Here is a 19,491-nt window from a genome sequence, read left to right as displayed (position 1 = left end):
ATCACCTAGCAAAATGTTATAGATGTCATTTGATGTATTCAGAAAGGAGATGGATACTCCAAGGTAGATTATTCATGTTACTTTATTTATGATAAGTTGTTAAGATATAAAGATAACCCCATCAGGAGCAGCTGTCCTGCTGCTCAGCCCTCACCCAACTGACATTCACAAACCACTAACATTCCTTTCATCCAACATTCCACATCACATGCATTCTTGCTGAGCAGCAGGAAGATATCAGATACAACATCATTCATATACTAAAATTAAGTAATGAATGAATTGATCTTCTTTCTAATGTCCATCAAAAGATCCCACATGTTGTCAACTTTGACAGTGCTTGTGCTGAGGTAGTGCTAAAGAACTGATTCCTAGTAATGCTAAACCTCAATGATAATATGGTGTAATTATATTTGTCATCATCCCAAAGTATATGATATTTTACTTAAAATATTTACAGCATTTCACTATCTGCGTATTTTAATGTTTTATTTTTATTTATTACGAAGGTGAGTTTGGTAGTTATGGTAGTTTTACTTTTCTTTCCCCTTCTCCCTTACATTTAAACCTGTTTATGATTCTAAAATGCAACAATTGTCCTGAAGCCATATTTCTGATTTAATGTAAATATTGTTTGTAATTTCTGACAAATTTGCTTCTTATATGTAGTCCTAAGTATTGTTCTTGACAGCTTTTCCTCAATGAATTGGAGGATTTTCAATTCCCGCCAAACACTAAATGACGCAATTGATAGGGAATCCTGCTCACCTAGCATTCTCGACTCTTTTGTAAGGTTTCGTATAAAAAGTCTCAGTTTGCCAATTTGCTGAATGTGGTGGAAATGTGTTTTATTTCTGGGCAAAGATATCACTGTGCACTATTGTCAGATGTGGCAGTTCAATCCTTGTGCCACCATGGTGAAAGATAAACCACAGTTTGGGTATGGTCCTAAGTAGAGAGAATAAACCCATGCCACCGTCTAACCTTTAATTGAAAATGGGAACCTAAAACTAGACCCTCATCTAATTATTTTCCAGGAAATAAATGTCCATGTGTCTGTATCTGAACCAGGTCTTTGTGCTTACTCCTCTGACTCAGTGCTTTTCTAAACCCTGCAGATGGACGCGCCACCACGGATGAGTACAGCCAATCAAACCACAGTGACGGAATTTATCCTTGTCGGTTTCCCCACCAGCCGGGGGTGCGAGATCTTTCTCTTCCTGGTTTTCCTACTCATCTATATTTTGACAGTCACAGAGAACGTCATCATTGTCTTTCTTGTATGTTGTGACTACCGCCTTCACAAACCAATGTATGTCTTCCTGGTCAACCTGTCTATCATCGAAATAGGGTACATATCTGTGACGCTGCCAAACCTGCTGGTGAACATGCTGTCTGGAAGAAAGAACATTTCGTACACTGCCTGCATCTCACAGTTGTACATCTTTACATTCCTGGGAGCAACGGAGTGCTTTCTGCTGGCAGCCATGGCCTTCGACCGCTATGCGGCCATCTGCAACGCGCTGCGCTACCAAGCCATCATGACCAGCAGTTTGTGTGCACGGCTGGCAGCATGCTGCTGGTTGACCGGCTTCTTCACTCCTGTCTTGCCCATCCTATTTCTGTGTCTACAGACTTTTTGTGGCCCCAACATCATCAACCACTTTTTCTGTGATGCCTCGCCGTTGCTGAGACTGTCATGTAGCGACACCCATGTCAAACAGCTTGTGGACTTCTTGGTGTCCATGCTTGTGCTCCTCAGCTCCCTGCTGGTGATTGCGTTGTCGTATGGGCGCATCATTACCACCATCATGGCGATTCCTTCCACGACTGGACGATTGAAGGCCTTTTCCACCTGCACCTCCCACCTGACTGTGGTCTTCATCTATTATGGGACAATGGTCTTCATGTACATTAGGGTCACCAATCTACCTTCCCAGGACATGAACAAGGTGGTGTCAGTCTTTTACTCGGTGGTCATTCCCTTCTTTAACCCCATGATATACAGTTTGCGAAACAAGGAGGTTAAGCAGGCGCTCTACAGAGTATTTCTTAGAAGATCAAGATTCTCATTAAATTTCAGACTCCATACTTCAGCTGCAAAGTAGGAACTCAACATCATTCTTAAATAATAGCAAAAGTTGGGGTTTTGTTATAGAAGTAAACACGCAATATCCCCCGCCACACACCCAATACACTAATCCCCATGATCTGGACGCCTCAGTCTTCTTTCTTGACAGTGTATGCAGTAACCAAAACAATAAGTTAACCTGCAACAGATTCTGGAACCTGATCAGGACGTTTGGAGGAAGGACCACCTGCTGAACGTCAAGGAGGACAGCCATAGCATCCATGATGTTGATATGAAAGGGAAGGATGACAAGGTAGTAGTGACCATCAAGAGAGACACCAAAACTGGAAGCCGTAGGTGGGCCGCCATCAGGCTGATGCAGTTACCCACAGAATGCTTGCTGTGTCCAACTGGATGATTGCCTTGAAGATAACTGAGCAGCAGGTGGCTATAAGTATGGCTGTAGGCCTGCTGCTGTCAACTTTCCAATGTCCAATCTACAGCCTATGACTCTCCCTCTCACCTGCCTTTCCACCACCATTGTGGATTGTGCAGGGGTAGAAGAGAGCCAGGGGCTCAGGACAAGGGTACACCTTGAGTCTTCCTCCTCCAGTCACTGGAGCTGAGGAGAGAGTGATGTGGGACTCCACCTCAGCTTCTGGGTCGGCCTATGATCTGCCAAATGAAGAAGAGTTTGACAGAACAGAGGAAAAATCAAATGCTGATTCCAGCCTCCTTTGACAGCTCCTGTCATGTATATGCAGTAGGAGCCGTTAAAGGAACTGAGCTTTCAGAGGCGCAAAGTAGTTGTAAAACCGGTGTCTCTTGTTATTTTTTAAATTAGAACATTCTACCATTATAGGACGGAATTGTTCTAAGTGACTTACAGCCTATCATTCTAGGCTATAGCATCCATTAAAGACCCACTCCCTTGTTACAGGCCCTTCCCTTTAGCTTGGGCCTATTACTCTGGAGTGGGCCTTTAATGGCTGATATAGACTGCAACAACAGTTTATTAGGCTATAGCATTATGCTCACAGATGCCAATGACAGATATGCAGTAAAAATTCAGTATTAGTGCTAAAGGATGTATGATGGAACTACTCGTGCCATTGTCACCACACATGACTTTACCTCGTGTCCATTACAATGCATATGCCTTTACCACACATACACCATTCCTTTACCATGCATGTCATTAACACGCATATGCCTTTACCATGCATACCATTACAATGAAACTGTAGGTATATCACAAGTAAGTGAAAATCCTCATGCATTTTATTCACTGAAAAAAACAAAGGTTACAGGGAAGTTATAGTTAGGCTGATATTTCACTCATACAAAACTAGAGAAATGCAGCAGTTATAGTTAACTGAACTAACTGTCACTCATACCCCAGCAATGCAATGCTTATGACCTTACATAGTACATCACTCATGACATGGTCAGTGACATCACTGATGACATCTCAAATGACATCACCGATTACATCATCCACATAATCTCTGACACAGCTACTCACACCCAATGTAACCATTCATACACCCACTCCAACTTTCACACTATCGTTCTCGAAACAATTGACATGCTCATATCAGTACTTACATACCTACTCACTGATTCATAGGTCTACACACACACACATCTACTCACTCACCTTAGAGTCACTTATACATCCACTCACTTATACAGCCACTGACATATCCACTCAGACACCCATGCAACCACTCACACATTGCCAGACACGCATAGAGCTACTCACACCCCTACTTACGCACCCAAAGAGTCAATCACACTGCCACTTACTCAACTATACAGTTAGTCACACGCCAACTCAGTTATTAATTCAGATACTATCACATACTTACTCACCTATACAGTCACTGACATGTTGTTCTGCGTGTAGTTACACGCTGGAGTGTGGAGGTAGGTTCTGAATGGCGCTGGCCTCGCGCAATTAAGGTAATCACCGCTAGCGCAGGTCCCACACGAACAAGCCGCGTGGACTGACACAGGTTTTGCAACGGTCTGACGGTGTCGCAGGACTATCGGCTTGCTCTAGTCATAGACCTACCAGGTTGTATAATGTATACACCATAGCCCACTTCCGGGCCCCTGTTTAGTTTATGAGCACTATCTGGTCCTGAAGAATTGCCTTTAGGGCATGAAACATGTTGACCACATATGAGGGTTGAAATGAGGCCGTACTAATGTAACCTTGGTCCATGATACCCCCTCATTGCACTTTTTAATAAGGTGGCTAGCCACACGAATAAAGGATACTTAGTGGACTAACCAACCTTTTTTAAAATTACACTTTGCTCACTACTCCACTTCTCTAGGTCCATCACACGCTATCAAACCACGGCAAGGAACAAAAGATCTCCATAAAAGTGTAACACTTGTTGTTACCCGTCAGGCATTGCAGCGCCGGCTTGACGTTGGAGCAGGAAGCCGATGATGAAACAACACCACAAAGGCTGAACGAAACATGCCATCCAGCCTATTAGTTGTGTGAGGTTTCTTAGTTCCGACAAGGGACCTGCCTAGCTCCCAGACTGTCGACTTCACCAGTCAATTCAGAGAGAGAGACTCTATTACAAGATCATTCCCAGTGGAACTTTGTACAACTCTTTGGTTACAAGAACACATGCACCCATACATCCACTCTCACAATCACTTACTCACACATACAGTCATTTATATACTGCAACACTCACACATACTGCCTTTCACATATGTAGTTACTTACCCCTATACCACTGAGACATCCATTCATTCACCGACACAGCCATATTCGCATTCACTCACCCAAACAGCCCCTCTCAGAAGCACTCATGAGCCTATACATCCAGTGATTCATTCACTCATTCTCCATGCAGGGAGTTACACACACACCCACACAGACACTCATGTACCCATATAGGTACTCAGACAACCAACCAATAACCCATATAGGAAGTCATGAATCTACTCACCAACACATGCAACCATTTATACACCAACTGACAGACTGATACAAACATTCACACAGATTAGTCACTCACCCATATATTCACTGAGACATGTATAAACACTCACTTATACTGTCAGTTATGTACCCACTAAATCATCCATACAGGTACTCAAACACCCATTCATTCATCAATACACCTTGCTGTATATATATTTAACTCTCATAAACTTTTTAGAAACATTCACAGTCACTGGATGATGTAATCAGTGATGTCATCAGTGATGTCACTGACCATGTCATCAGTGATGAAATATGTGAGGTCATATACAGTGAATTTTGGGGGCACGCGTTATGGTTAACTATAACTACTGAATTTCTCTTGTTTTGTAAGAGTGAAATATCACCTTAACTATAACATCCCTGTAACCTTTGTTTTTTTCAGCGAATTTCATAGGTTTTAAAAAAAATCCTATTTCTTAACATAACATCCCTGTAGCCTTTGTTTTTTCAGTGAATTTCCAAGGTTTTTTAAATGCTAATTCCTAACTATAACTTACCTGTAACCTTTCATTTGATTTTTTCAGTGCATGTCCATGTTTTTTCAAGTAGTAATGGTCTTTGCATAATGGTGTAGAAAGGGGATGGAGCCTCTGACCAGCTGTCAGATATTCCGCTGAGTATGACTTAAAAATAGTATCAGGAGGACTTCTTGGTCCACAAGGTCCTTTCGCATCCAAGACATCTTTTATTTCCCAACCAGTATTATGGCAAGAGTCATGTTTGCAGATTAGTGAAGAAAGGGCAGGTGGCCCCCGAAGACGTCTTAGCAAACTGACTGTGTGGGACTTACTGGAGGTAACAACAGGGATACTTGGCCCCCAAAAACCCTCAAGAGCCAAAGAGTCCTCATCCCCCCAACAAGTACTATCCCAGGAGGTGGTGCGTTTACAGAGTGATGGAGAAAGGAGGGCCTGTATGATTCTATGAGTGCCATTGCCAAGAAAAAAACGACAAATACCAGGTGTTTTTAACAAAGTGTGAAACATATATGTAGACCTATTTTACATAAGGGTTCAGTGTAGGTATTAAGTAAGATTCTAATTTAACTTTCCCCTTTGTATTCATTGTTGGAATAACTAAATCAAAAATGCATTTTCGTTCTTCACAGCTACACCAGAGGGGGCAATGACACAATAGTCATGAATATAAATGGCAAAGTGAAAAACAGATATGTAGACATATTTTACAGAAAGTTTGAGTCTAGCTGTTTAGTAACATATTCGTTTAACTTTCTTTTATTTTATTTTAACAACACATCTATAAAAGAGAACAGTTTCAAATAATAACTCAGCATCTGAACTCACAAATGGAACATAACTACCAAACACCCATCAAACTAACCATTGTCACCCAAACTCATGGGGAATTAAAAACTATCATTGAAAACGTCTCCAAGTGCTGATCAAGTGCAGAGAGGCTGGAGGACCATCTACATAAGTGGCAGCAGAAACAGTTCCCGGCCTGAAAGTTCCTTTAGAGGTGCAGACTACTATAACAAATATGGCTCCAGAGTTTTTATGAATGGCCACGTATTGCATGGACTGTAGTGTTGTTATAACAGCTGATGCGCAGTGTGTTACAGCTATTCCCAACACTGCCAAAAATCATACATGGTGATTTTTAACCCCCTTTTATATTTTTTGCACATTTCATAAGATGAGTTCATAGTGAGCAGCAACAAGGCAAAGCAAAGTTGATGGACCTTCGACTTCAATAGAAGCACAACAACACCGAAGCAGACAGTCCATTCAAAAGTTCAATCTCAAGTTCAAGATTTGTCTCCACAGTTTTCCCTGATGGTATCATACTGCAAGAATTTTGGAGTTGTAGTGAGTCCTGGAGAGCAGTCCATAATGAACCTTCACAATGCACAATACAATAATAAATGTTGACTTTCTTTTTTATTTTTGGACGTTCATAGTTTTTCTACATTAGAAGGCATTTTCTTTTCTTACAAAATGGGTATTAATATCTATGTGTTGTTCATTTTATTATCCTCTAATTTATTGTAACACTAGTTACTTATAGCTTGCTGTATGAACAAGTCAAAGCGTTCCTCTATAAATAAATACACAAGTAACTTTTGCCAGTCATCATTATTTACTTTTTCACTTTTTAAATATGTCAACAGTCTGTGTTTAAATCTTCTAGTAAGTGCATCGACAACATTAATAAACATACTCTGTGGGGCAGATTTATGTTAACTGGCGCAACCCAAGGGATGCGCCAGTTAATGTGCGCCACAGTGCGCCACAGCTCCGCCACAAAAAAACGGCACAGATGCGTAACGCATCTGTGCCGTAAAGGTGGCGCATTGCTGGAGGTGCGTCCCAAGCGCGACGCAGCTCCAGCAAGGCTCGGGGGTGCCCTATCTGACCAATGCTGCATCAAGACCTACGCCTGCTTCAAGCAGGCGCAAGCTTTTGACGCAGCATTGGCCTGAAAGTGACTGAGTGAAATCTTATAGATTTCACTCAGCCACTTTTGCGAGGCGCACCTGCCCCGGAACGCCCACCCTGCGCCGGAACGCCCACAAGCGGCGCAGGGCTTTACAACGTGACGCATCTGCCTAGATGCGTCACATTGTAAATCGTTCGTAGGGAATGCGCCACGTTTATGCCGCCTTGCGTGACGCAACAGCGGCGTAAACATGGCGCAAGGCCTTCATAAATCTGCCCCTGTGATTTTTAGACAACACTGTATTACATTTTGTAATCTCTTCTTTAAAACTACCAACTGTAATACGTGTCTTGTTCTGCAAATCTTCGATCGAACAACACTTCATTTTCCCTAGAATCCAGCTCAGGACCAAAGAAGCGAACCTGCACATCACCACAAACCTTTTCTTTGTCTGCCACACTACCATGCAAAAGTGCTCTATTTATTTCTCCAAAAGATAAAGCAGGAGTTTTCACATAATACAACCTCGTACCTGAAGTTCGCATTGTTGAGTGATATAACTTATTTTGAGTTGTAAGCTTCGCTTTGGAAAGATACGTAGGGAATTTCTTAATAAATCAATGGATTGCAGTCTAATAATAGAAACACTACTACAAATGCATTTGTATATAGTACCCTGACCAGACCTTCCTTGTAGCTCTTCTGCAATAACTTCTTCTACATTTTTAGGTACCATCACCTCTTTTGCTATGAGAGTACCAATCTTATTTACATAACATTGGCCTCTTTAATCAATACCATGAACTAATTTGTTCTCCTGGAGATAGCTTTCTTCATTAAAGAAAGCCTCTGTACTAGAGGTATGTATCCATTCTCCACTAAAATCTTTACAACAGTAACTTCTATTGACTAATCTTTTTTTTCTCTTTTTTCTCCTCATGCCCAACACTATTTTGTCAAGAGTCTTATTCTATTTAGAATAAAAATGAAAAGCTTCCTCTTTAAAGCCAAGGCATTGTTAACTACTATTTCAACTTGTTCTTTCTGTTTCACTGCATCTCCCCTTTGTCTACACTTTAAAAAAAATTTCACTAAATTTACTAGACTGTAACTACGCAATCATTATAACATTTGCGCAGAACCTATGCAGTCATCTAAACACCCACTTACAATCCATGCAACATTGAAATATTGAGGCACACACATGCACTGACGAAACAGCCAGGCTCTACTCATGCACTCATGTAATTGCGTAGAGAATACCATTGTTATTTATATACATCAATAGTTAGTAAACAAAGTAATTAGATGAATGTATACACAGTGACTACATAATTTCTGCCTGCCTGATTGCATGTGTACATGTGTAGTTTCTGGATAACTGAATAGCTCCACGGGTAGTGAATCACTAATTTGATGACTGTCTGAGAAGTGGTTGGCTGAATACTGCCTGCCTCACTGTGAAAGTACCTTCATTGGTGCTAGATGCATAACAGTTATCACTATATTTCTAACTCATTGGTTTTCTCCTTCGGACAGTATCAAGCTACCTGTTTTACTGCATACAAGCCTTTCTTCTCAGCTATGTGTGAGCGAATTCCGGTATCACACTTCATACATGGCCCTCTAGAAACATACATTGCTTTGCTACTGAGCGTGCACATGCATCACCAAGTTTCTAAAATGGAAAACAACATTTAGAAATTTTTCCAAGCACAAAAAACGTTTGCGAATGGCATGCCTACATCATTTCTCAAATACTACTTCTGCTTCTAAAACATACATTTAGCCTATCTCAAACAAAAGTTACACTCAAAATAAAGCTAGCACAAGAATTCTTGAGGCATTCTCCACTATTAATCCTTCTAAATTTAACACAAGGAATATTTTTGTGTTGCAGTTTTTAATAATGAACAATGATGGTATACCACCTGGAGTTACATCATCCTCTTAGCCTATACAGTAGCCACATACAATACTCACATGAATGATATGCGTATAATAATAACAAGAAAAATATAAAAGGGAGAGGGAGGGGGTTGGAGAGAGGTGGGGGGCTGGGGGAAAGATACCTGCCTTAGATGGGAGGGCACAAGCATAAGGGGGTTGGGCAAGCTGCCCTCTACGGCTGTTCTCATCTGCATATTATCCCGGACAACGTTGCCAACCATGGATGTGAAGTTGTGTGGTCTGGGTATCTCCATACCCCTTTGCAGGTGATAGGTTGCCGGTTATCCGGTGTCTGCACCTCTAAAGGCGGGTCTCCTCTCCCTTCATCATCCCCAGGGAAATCCTAAGTTGCACCTGTCTGCTATCTTGGGGGATGTGAGGAGGGGTGTGCACTTAAGTGGGCAGCCTTATGCATGGCTTAGCAGGGGAATGAGGGTGGTGCTGGGATTCTTGGGGTTGACTGTATTCACTGTTGGGTAGTTCCTATATATCCTATACAAGATCTGCATGTTCGGATAACATAAACTGTGGGTTTGGTGGCAGACTGGTTCCGAGCACCCCACCAGATATGTTAGCCTGTTTGCGTTAGCTAGCTCACAGTGCCACTAGAATCTCCTCTTATCAGGAAGAGAATAGTTTCTGGCAACCTCAGAACTAGACAACCCTGATCCCTCAGGATTGTGGAAACAATATACTACTTTTCGCTCAGTTACTCGTGCTCACTTAGTTTGTCTCAGAGAAACACAGAATAAACAGTTGGGGCATTTCAATAAGGATTTATCAACAGTTGTTATTCTAGTGTAGAATAGGTTTGCTATAACAACCATTAGACAGTACCAGAGATATATTAATAGCAGTACTACGAAAGTAAAGGGATGGTACAGTTCTACCATTTTGCAGTAATCATGAATATATACAAGTACATGAAACACATGATAAGAAAGTGTGTACTCCTACGATGTCTCCCTAACTAGATGTACCTAAATGTACCGAGCATCGGTGTAGGTGTTATGCGTTAGACCAAGAATCCCTCTAAGGTCTTGTCAACCCCATTAACTGAGGAAGGAGAGAATATGGGGAACTGTCATGGTCTCGAGTTTGACACCTCACGAGGGATGTTAGACAACTGCTAGCTGGAGTGTCTGCATAGCTGAACCACAGAGTCTCTGGTCAGTGTATCAGCCAGGAAGTCTCCTCTGTCTTTCTAAGCAAGACATGATGTATAAATACCCACAGGTCTCCCCAGTTGTCCCACCTTGCTGTGTTACTGTGTCAGCCTTTAGGATGACGCCGGGCCTGAACTTTAACATAGATATTATACAGGAGATGTTAATCCTGCGGTGAGTCCAGCTGGGCTTCCAAGAAGCTTCATGCAAAATGTATGAGTATCGAACCAGGGAAAACCCGTGTTCTTAATGCAGCGTTGTATCTAGGTAAAATATCAGTGCCAAGAACCGTTGTGTACGTAATGTAGTGAAGAATATAGGTGAAAGGTTGTGATGTTTACCTATGCCTATATAAGGTACATATATGGAATATAACACCCGCTCCTCTTTCGAGGACGGCATGTGTAACCTATAGCATACTACTAGCCTAACTAGATATAGGTATGCTCAAAGCTCATAAAACATTTGTTTTGTTAAAATGTTAAAAACTTCTAAAAAGCTTAAAAAATGTTAAAAGAAAAATACTTGCAAACTGTTGATCTAAAACTGTCCGTAGTGAAAATCCGAACCACTATAAGCATTAGAAAGCCATTTATGCCCAATAAATGAAAAGGAATGTCAATTTTGTATCCGAGTTCCAAATTGAGCTTGTTATTAAAAGAGGGACTTTTTTTTCCCAGCACACAACGAGCCAAAATGAGTCATACTCAATGACAGCAGCTGTGGGGACAGGCGAGCAGGACCACTGACTCATTGTCAGTGAAATTGCTCCCCCTCCCTTGCAGCTCCACAATGAAGTGAGGCCTGCCCTTGCGTGTGTTGGTGATCAAAGCCCTCCTCCACCCGCAGGTTTCTCTGCACCACATCCCTGGTGGTCCAGTGGACTCCTCCCTCCTTCCTCTCGATCTGCTCTTTCACTCGTTTTCACTCATTTTTCTGCCCTCTTCTATTTTTTACCTTTCTGCACTTTTCTGCATCTCTGCTCTTTTGTGCCTAGTTCTACTTATTTTCCCCCTTTCCTTTATTTCCTTTATCCCCTATCTCCCAGCTCCCACCTCCCATCTGCCCAGCCCTTCCCAACCCCCACTTAATGGCGGCCGCTGCACTGCTGCTCCGCTGGTGCGCCGAAGGCACGCCAAAGGCAAGCCTGTCTGTGACCCGTCTGTAATGAGCACCAGGAACCCTGGCTCTCCATCCTGCCAATGCTACGACTCAGCGCCAATCCACGCACTCAACCAAGGCCGCAATAACAAATGCAAGCTGGCATCACCAGCCGACACCCACGGACCCTTCAGCTGTCACCGCTGCTGGCACTCCTGCAACACCGCCAAGAACACGGACCCAGTGCAACCCGTCTGCAAGAATACAACTGAACCGAAGGCCCTGCGATGCATCCTCCTCAACGTCCGTTCCCTCCACAAACATCCCAAAGAAATCTGGGACCTCCTCGACAGCACCACCCCGGACGTAGCGTTATTCACCAAACCCTGGACCAATACCACCGTGGGACCGGACATCGCCATCCCCCAAGGATACAAGATCTCCAGGAAGATACTCCCAAACCCACCCGGGAGGAGGAATTGCCATCCTGTCCACAAACCCTGCCTCCGCCTGAGCACACTCCCCGACGAGCCCACAGAACTGATGGAACACCTTTGTCAGGGATTTGTACTCCTCGGGATCCGGATGATGCTATAAGGGGTCCACCTCTTGATATCCCCAATCTCTGAATATAAAACACAGAGCGTTAAGGTGATCAAGTGAGGGAAGGGTAGATAGGGAACAGCAGGGATGAGAACCTATAAAACAAAATAACAGAGATCAAAACACATATACACATATATGACTACTCTCTCTAAGGTCTCACTAATTCCCATAACTACCTTATTCACCATTGTCTTGCACATCCGTGCATCTCTCCAAATGATAACAACCAACCTTGGCTTGGTGAATGAATCCTACACCAAAAACAAAGCATACCGTTATAATGGGCTCACTTCCAATCTCACAGCACCCAGACTCCCTTATGTTTCTTTACTTAAGGAAAACGGCTCACCGGTTCTCGTAAATGGCATCAAAAATATAAATGATAGCTATGCAGTCTTGATAGCAAAAAAAATAATAGTCAAAGTCCTTCCAATAATCCAGGGGGAAATAGTGATGTCCCAGAAAATGAAGAAAATAAAGAATCAAATACTGCGTTAGCAACACGCTGTAATCCCAAAGTTTCTCCCTACCGTTCTTGGAAATTGCGGTTACTTCACCGCGGTACCAGAAATTTTGTAGCAGACAGTTTTTTGGGGAAATCAGAACAATATCCAAATTCCGCCGCCTTCACAGCTGCCCCAATGTTTGATCAATGTTTGTAGACGTGCATTCACCGTCCGGTGAAATCGCCGCCTAGAATTATGCCGATTTCGAGGACTCACCCTTCCGATGCGAAGCCCCCTAATCCTCTGAATTCTCTCTGGCCGCAGAACACTAGCTCAGCCGAGCTTGTCACGTCTGCTTCAATGCACACGGCACTCTAGCCGCTGAGGAACCACGAAACAAACAAACTTCCAGAATTACGCACACTAACTCGTGCGCATCGCGTCATCTTGTAGACGCTGACTCCACGCCCAACTCCATGACTCCTGGGATTAGTAGTTCTGTGGGTTAGGTAGGCGCTCCTGGTTACGTACTCCTGACAACCTTCACTTCAAGATACTGGCCAGCCCCACCGCCACCCTCCATGGAACCCTCATCTACCAACCCCCTGGACCCCGCGGACCTTTCGCCAACTCCATCATGGACATTATCTCCCCACAGGCCATCGCATTCACCAACTACACACTGCTGGGAGACCTCAAATTCCTCCTCGACGACCAACACCACATACCTCCTTGACAACCTCCACAGCATTGGAATATGCCAGATCATGATCAAGCCCATGCACTCAGAAGGACACACGCTCGACCCCCTATTCACCACACGAAACTCCATCACCTTCAGCCACATCACCGAAATCCCATGGACCGACCATTGCTGCGTTCACTTCACCTTCAGAACAACCACCATGCACAAACACCAGCACCTTCTCCAACGAAGAAACTGGACCAAAATCACAGATGACCAGCTCACCTCTTCACTCAACAATTCCACCCCAACTGTTGTGGAAAACATCAACACCAACACCGTAGCCCAAACCCTGCACAGATAGATCTCAGACAGCGCCAATACCTTAGCCCCCTCAAGAAAAGCAACAATACCCATGCCAAGAAAGCCAGATGGTTTACCACCAAAGTTTGAGAGTCCAGACGCACTTGCCACCACCTCGAAGAGACCTGGAGGACCACCAAATCCACAGAAGCCCACAACAACCTCTCAGACCCTACACCTACCACCTGCATAGTCCCCCAGGGCTCCTCCCTCAGCCTGAAGCTTTTAAACGTGTGTGAGCAGTTGGCCTGGCATATGCTGTCCACTTTTCTAGTGGGCACCTTTCACCAGTCCAAACGACCCTTATTGATGGTAGGTGAAAGACAACCTTTATTGCAAGCTATCCCAGTGCTAGCTATGGAGAGCAGCCTTCAAGCTAAGTCTTGAAGGAATGTAAAGCATAGTTCCTTTATGAGGCTAGAGGCAACAGTATATAAGGAAAACTTAATCGCACACAGTAAATTAGCACACTATACGTTGAGCCCTAGGGGCGTACCAAACCATTTATAAAGAAAGTGGTATAAGAACCACGACTTGACTAGACACAAGTGTGGGAAGTTAGCCTGGTATATGATCTCCACTAGTTCTAGTGGGTACCTTGCACCAGTCTAATCAACCCTTATTGATGGTGGTTGTAAAGTCAACCTTATAGAAAGCAGACATCAGGCTAAGACTTCAGTAGGTGAGTTAAGCAAGTTGTTTTGCCAATTATAATCCCTTGAATACCAAATGAAAGGACACCACACAAGGTATATATCAAATATATATGTATTTAATCTAAACACAACCCCTCTGCACTCTTTATGAGGTCAAAGGTAAAAACACAATACAAGTCACACAATTAATATACGATAAGTTGCACAGTATACGTTATGCCCTAGGGGCCTCACAAACCATATACTAAAATAGTGGTATAAGAGCCACGAGAGAATTAGAAAGCAGGCCTGGGGCCTGTGGAATTGTAGTGTAGTTCCTATTATCCCAATAGGCTCTGCGCATTGGAATAATATCTTCAATAGTATAAACCTAGGGCAGAGGTTAACTAGGTCTTCTACCGACGATATTAGACTTAAAGTTTAGTGTTTGCCAGCTAGCTCAGAGTTCACTAGAAACTTTCTCGAATAGGCAAGGAGGATTTTAACCTCCCTGGATAGACAAGAAGGGATTTACAGCCTGATTCATGTACGGGCCGTTTTGCGTGTCCCTAATAGCGATTAATAGCGACTCGCTATTGAGGAAACGCAAAACGGCATTCATGTACTTTTCGGGAAAAAAATAGCGACTCGCACGCGGGCGCTAAAGCCGTTAGCGACCTACAAAAAACGCAGAAAAATCGCTATTTCCGGCCACCTGCGATCGGGATTGCGACTCGCAATCCCGATCGCACGTGATTGCGACTCGCAATCCCGATCGCACGTGATTGCGACTCGCAATCCCGTGCGATCGGGATTGCGAGTCGCATTCTCGCGGGATCTGGAAAACGGGAAGACGCATTCCGAGCACCGTGATGACATCACAACCAGGAAGCAGCCAAATCCCACCCCCAAACACCACAGTGACGCTATCATTGGAGTGTTGACGACGGAAAGCTGCCGCTAAACCTCCGTTAGCGACTCCCGATTCTGCCGAAATTGCGACTGCCATGTCCGACGAACCTCTCCCTGGCCCCAGCACCAGCGCTGGCCGCAAGCGCAAACTAAAGTTCTCCGAGCAGGAGCTGGAGAACCTTATAGAAGGGGTGGTGGCCAACCACGACCAGCTGTTTGGTGCCAACTCAAGGAGGGTCCCAGAGCAGGAGAAGCGGAGGATCTGGGTGGGGATTGCCTCCAGCGTCAACTCTGTGGGCGTTGCGGACAGGTCGTTGGAGGAGCTGAAAAAGCGGTGGTACGACCTCCGGGGGCGTGCCAAGGAGAGGGTGGCGGAGCGCCTTGGTGAGGCATCAGGCACCAGAGGTGGTGGACCGACTGTCCCACCCAACACCCCCCTGGAGGACCAGGTAGAGGACACCTTGGAGAGGGAGGCGTGTGTTGGCGTGACCCCTCTGGACTCCTCCCGCCCCACCCAAGACACCCAAGGTAAGTGGCATGCGACTGCGACCCTGTCCCCTATGACCGCCCCTGACCAAATAGGCTCACTCATTGGCCCTTAGTCATGCCTATGTTGTGCATCAGGAAATGCCCTGAAGCATTGTGGGAGACGTAGTATGTCCACAATGTAGTAGTACCACAATGCGGCCAGAAAGGTTCCAAAGTGCGCAAATCCACAGCCATCCAGGGAATGACACCCAGCATGCATGTAACATCTGCACGTCTGACAGTCACATGCACCTAATGAGTATCCATTTACCCTCACAGGTGCGGATGATAGCAGTGACAGCGAGAGGCTGCTGATCGATGAGGAGGCCCAGGAGGAGGAATCCCTACCCGATACCCAGCCACCAGCCCCTGCCGCTGCGCAAACACCAGCAGCCAGGCCCCCCACCGTACCTGCTGCAACATCTGCAGGCCCACCGGCTGCCAAGACCAGGCCCCCCACCGTACCTGCTGCAACATCTGCAGGCCCACCGGCCGCCAAGACCAGAGCCCCCACCTTACCTGCTGCAACATCTGCAGGCCCACCGGCTGCCAAGACCAGAGCCCCCACCTTACCTGCTGCAACATCTGCAGGCCCACCGGCTGCCAAGACCAGAGCCCCCACCTTACCTGCTGCAACATCTGCAGGCCCACCGGCTGCCAAGACCAGGCCCCCCACCGTACCTGCTGCAACATCTGCAGGCCCACCGGCTGCCAACACCAGAGCCCCCACCAATGTGCCTCCAGTGCCTGCCGCACCTGCAACACCAGCTGCTACAACACCTGCAGCACGTCCAACAAGATCTGGGCCAGCCACATCCGCTACACAGCGGCACAACAGCAGGAGGGGCAATGGGCATCTCCATGCCTGCATGAGCGTGGAGCGGCGCATGCTCCGAATACACCAGCGCCAGTCGCAGCAGCAAGGAGCCATCCAGCTCCAGCTGCATAAGATTGGCCGCAATGTGGCAGGAGTCGGCGAGCGGATGGACCGCATGACGGCGGCCATGAACCTCATGACGGCGGCTATGGAGGACAATACTGCAGCGCTGGTGAAGCACCGCAGTGTTGCAAGCAGGCGCCACCACCAGCTGCTGAGCCGCCTGTCCACCTATAGTCACTCCAATTATGTGTCAGCAAATGCCACCACCCAGCTGGCGCGGCGCTCGTTGACCCAGCAGCACCAACTGGTCCAGTGCTGCGAGGACATTACCCGGGTGCTGGAGCACTTGACCACCGCCGTCACCGCACTGCATGCACCTGTGCTACCGGCCATTGTGGGGGGAGACGATGCGAGTGAGGGTGACTCGAGTGTCAGCAGCCACTCTGCCACGCAGGCCCCCCCACCTAGGCGCAGCACCAGGGCTACGCCTGGTACAGCTGCCCAGGATGAGGAAGAGCCTCACAGACGCCTGGGAATTGTGCGCCAGAGGCGCCAATGACATTGTGTCAGGGACACAGGCGCAGGCTGAAGCTAAGCCTGCCATGAACCGTCTCATGCAGTATGCAGGAATACTGCATTTTGTAAATAGTTGTTACCATGACCCTTTTTTCTTGTGAATCAAACAAATACATTTATTTTGCTGCACACATTCGCCTTGTGTAATCATTACATTTTGCATGCAATTGTGATATGTGGGGTGGGGGAAGGGGGTGGGCTAGAAATTGTTAGCTGTGATGTGGTTGCGACGTCTGTGGCCTTCAGCTGGGTTCTCCCCGCGTGCATGGTGCGCATGAGCTGGTGGCCGGTCGTCCCCCTCAGATTCACTGCCTGATATGTCAACTGGTATCCGGCGCTTGGTTGCAATGTTATGAAGCATTGCACAGACAGCCACAATGCGGCAGCACGCTGCAGGACTGTAATACATGGCCCCACCTGTCTTGTGCAGTATACGGAACCTGCTCTTGAGCAGGCCAAATGTCCTTTCAATACAGTTCCTTGTCCGGATGTGCGCAACATTGTAGCGGCGTTGCTGAGGTGTGGCAGGGTTGAGGTAAGGGGTCAGGAGGTATTCCCGTAGGGCGTAGCCACTGTCACCTGAATGAGAGGAGCAGATGTTGATTGCCTGTGCAGCGCAGTTACTTCATAGCAATGTGACATTGTCGACAAAGTGTACTTACCAAGTAGGTGTCCTTCCCCAAACTCTCCCCTGATCAGTCGTGTGTGGAGTCCGCTGTGCCTGAAGATGAAGGAGTCATGGGTACTCCCTGGGTACTGGGCCACAATGTCAGTGATGATGGTCTTGGCATTGCAGACCATCTGTATGTTGAGGGAGTGGTAGGACTTCCTGTTGCTGTACATATACTCCGTGCCAGCTGGTGGGCAGATGGCGACGTGGGTACAGTCTATGCAGCCGAGGACATGGGGAAAATGGGCAACATTATAAAATTGTAGTTTTGTCAGGTCCAATTCCTGTTGGCTCGTGGGAAATGTGATGTGCCGGTGGAGCTGGCTGAGCATGGCGTCAACAAAAGTGTGGAGGCCGCGTGACATGGAGGGCTGGGATATCCCCCCAGCAGCGGCTACTATGCCCTGGAAACTGCCGGAGGCCAGGAGGTGCAGGCTGCACAATACCTGCACATGTGTGGGCACAGAATTGTTTCGCCTTGTTGGGTGCTGCATGATGGGGTCGAGTTCTTGTATCAGCCAGGTGATCATTTCCCCATTCAGCCTGTATTTAGCATAAATCTGTTCTCTGGTTTGCCCCAGCAAGGTGACCCGCTGCCGGTAAATCCTTGCCTGCCTCATGCGTCTCCTCCGTGCTGCTCGCTGTAGCCTTCGCCGCCTCACCACCATGTACATCCCAGGCATTGTGGAACGCCTAATGCTGCTGCTGAATGTCCTTATGTGTGATTGGTCAGGCCTGGACCTGTTGGTGATTGGCTAACAGTTTTTCAAATTTTGGTTAATCATGGCTTTTATGGTTACCACCTGCTTTGAGTTGTCCTTAAATTGCGCCGCGCAAACGTGCGATTTAGCGCTTTTTCGCTAATGTATTTCTTTCATGAATGCCGATTGAGACAATATTGCGTTTCGCTATTGATTTCGCAGATTCCGTGGTTGGTCGCTATTTCCGTTTCGCTATTGCTCGACTTCCCGGAGTCTGCGACTATTACAGCGTAATCGCTATTCCGATCGCTATTATTTTTTAGCGATTTCGCTATTTCGTACTTGAATGCCGATTCCGTGTTTTGCACCCGCAATTGCGTTTTCGCAGCCATTGCGGGCGCTATTTCGCTTCATGAATCAGGCTGTTAGTTTCTGACAACCATAGAACATGACAACTTTGCTCTCCCCTAATCAAGAGTGTATCTCTAGAGTCGTGTGAAAACAAAAGACAACTTATTTTACTCAGTCAGTTCAGTGCATTCTTAGTTTCACCAGATTGTAGAGAAAAGGAAAAGACGGGCGTGTTCAATAAAAGATATTATTTATTGATCAGTCTCCTTTCTCATACAAGAGAAATGAATCGCTATTATTGTAATACTTATAGTTAAGTAAAGTGCATACAGTAAAGACAGAATTATAAAATAATACTGTAAAAGCATTGATATGGTTTCTGAGCCATATGATACTTTAAAATGGATAAAATAGATACATACATATATACA

General features: G+C 45.7%; 1 protein-coding gene across 1 annotated transcript; it reads left to right on the top strand.

The window, feature by feature from the left end:
- The first annotated feature begins 1,136 nt into the window (after positions 1–1,136).
- LOC144757242 (olfactory receptor 6Q1-like) lies at positions 1,137–2,108 on the top strand. The gene has a single exon (XM_078646368.1). It carries the CDS (start codon positions 1,137–1,139, stop codon positions 2,106–2,108), a length of 972 nt encoding a protein of 323 aa, XP_078502494.1.
- The last annotated feature ends 17,383 nt before the right edge of the window (positions 2,109–19,491 follow it).

Source organism: Lissotriton helveticus, chromosome 1_1, assembly GCF_964261635.1.
Source record: "Lissotriton helveticus chromosome 1_1, aLisHel1.1, whole genome shotgun sequence".
In the NCBI taxonomy this organism is placed as follows: domain Eukaryota; kingdom Metazoa; phylum Chordata; class Amphibia; order Caudata; family Salamandridae; genus Lissotriton; species Lissotriton helveticus.
This window is presented reverse-complemented; position numbering and strand designations above follow the sequence as displayed.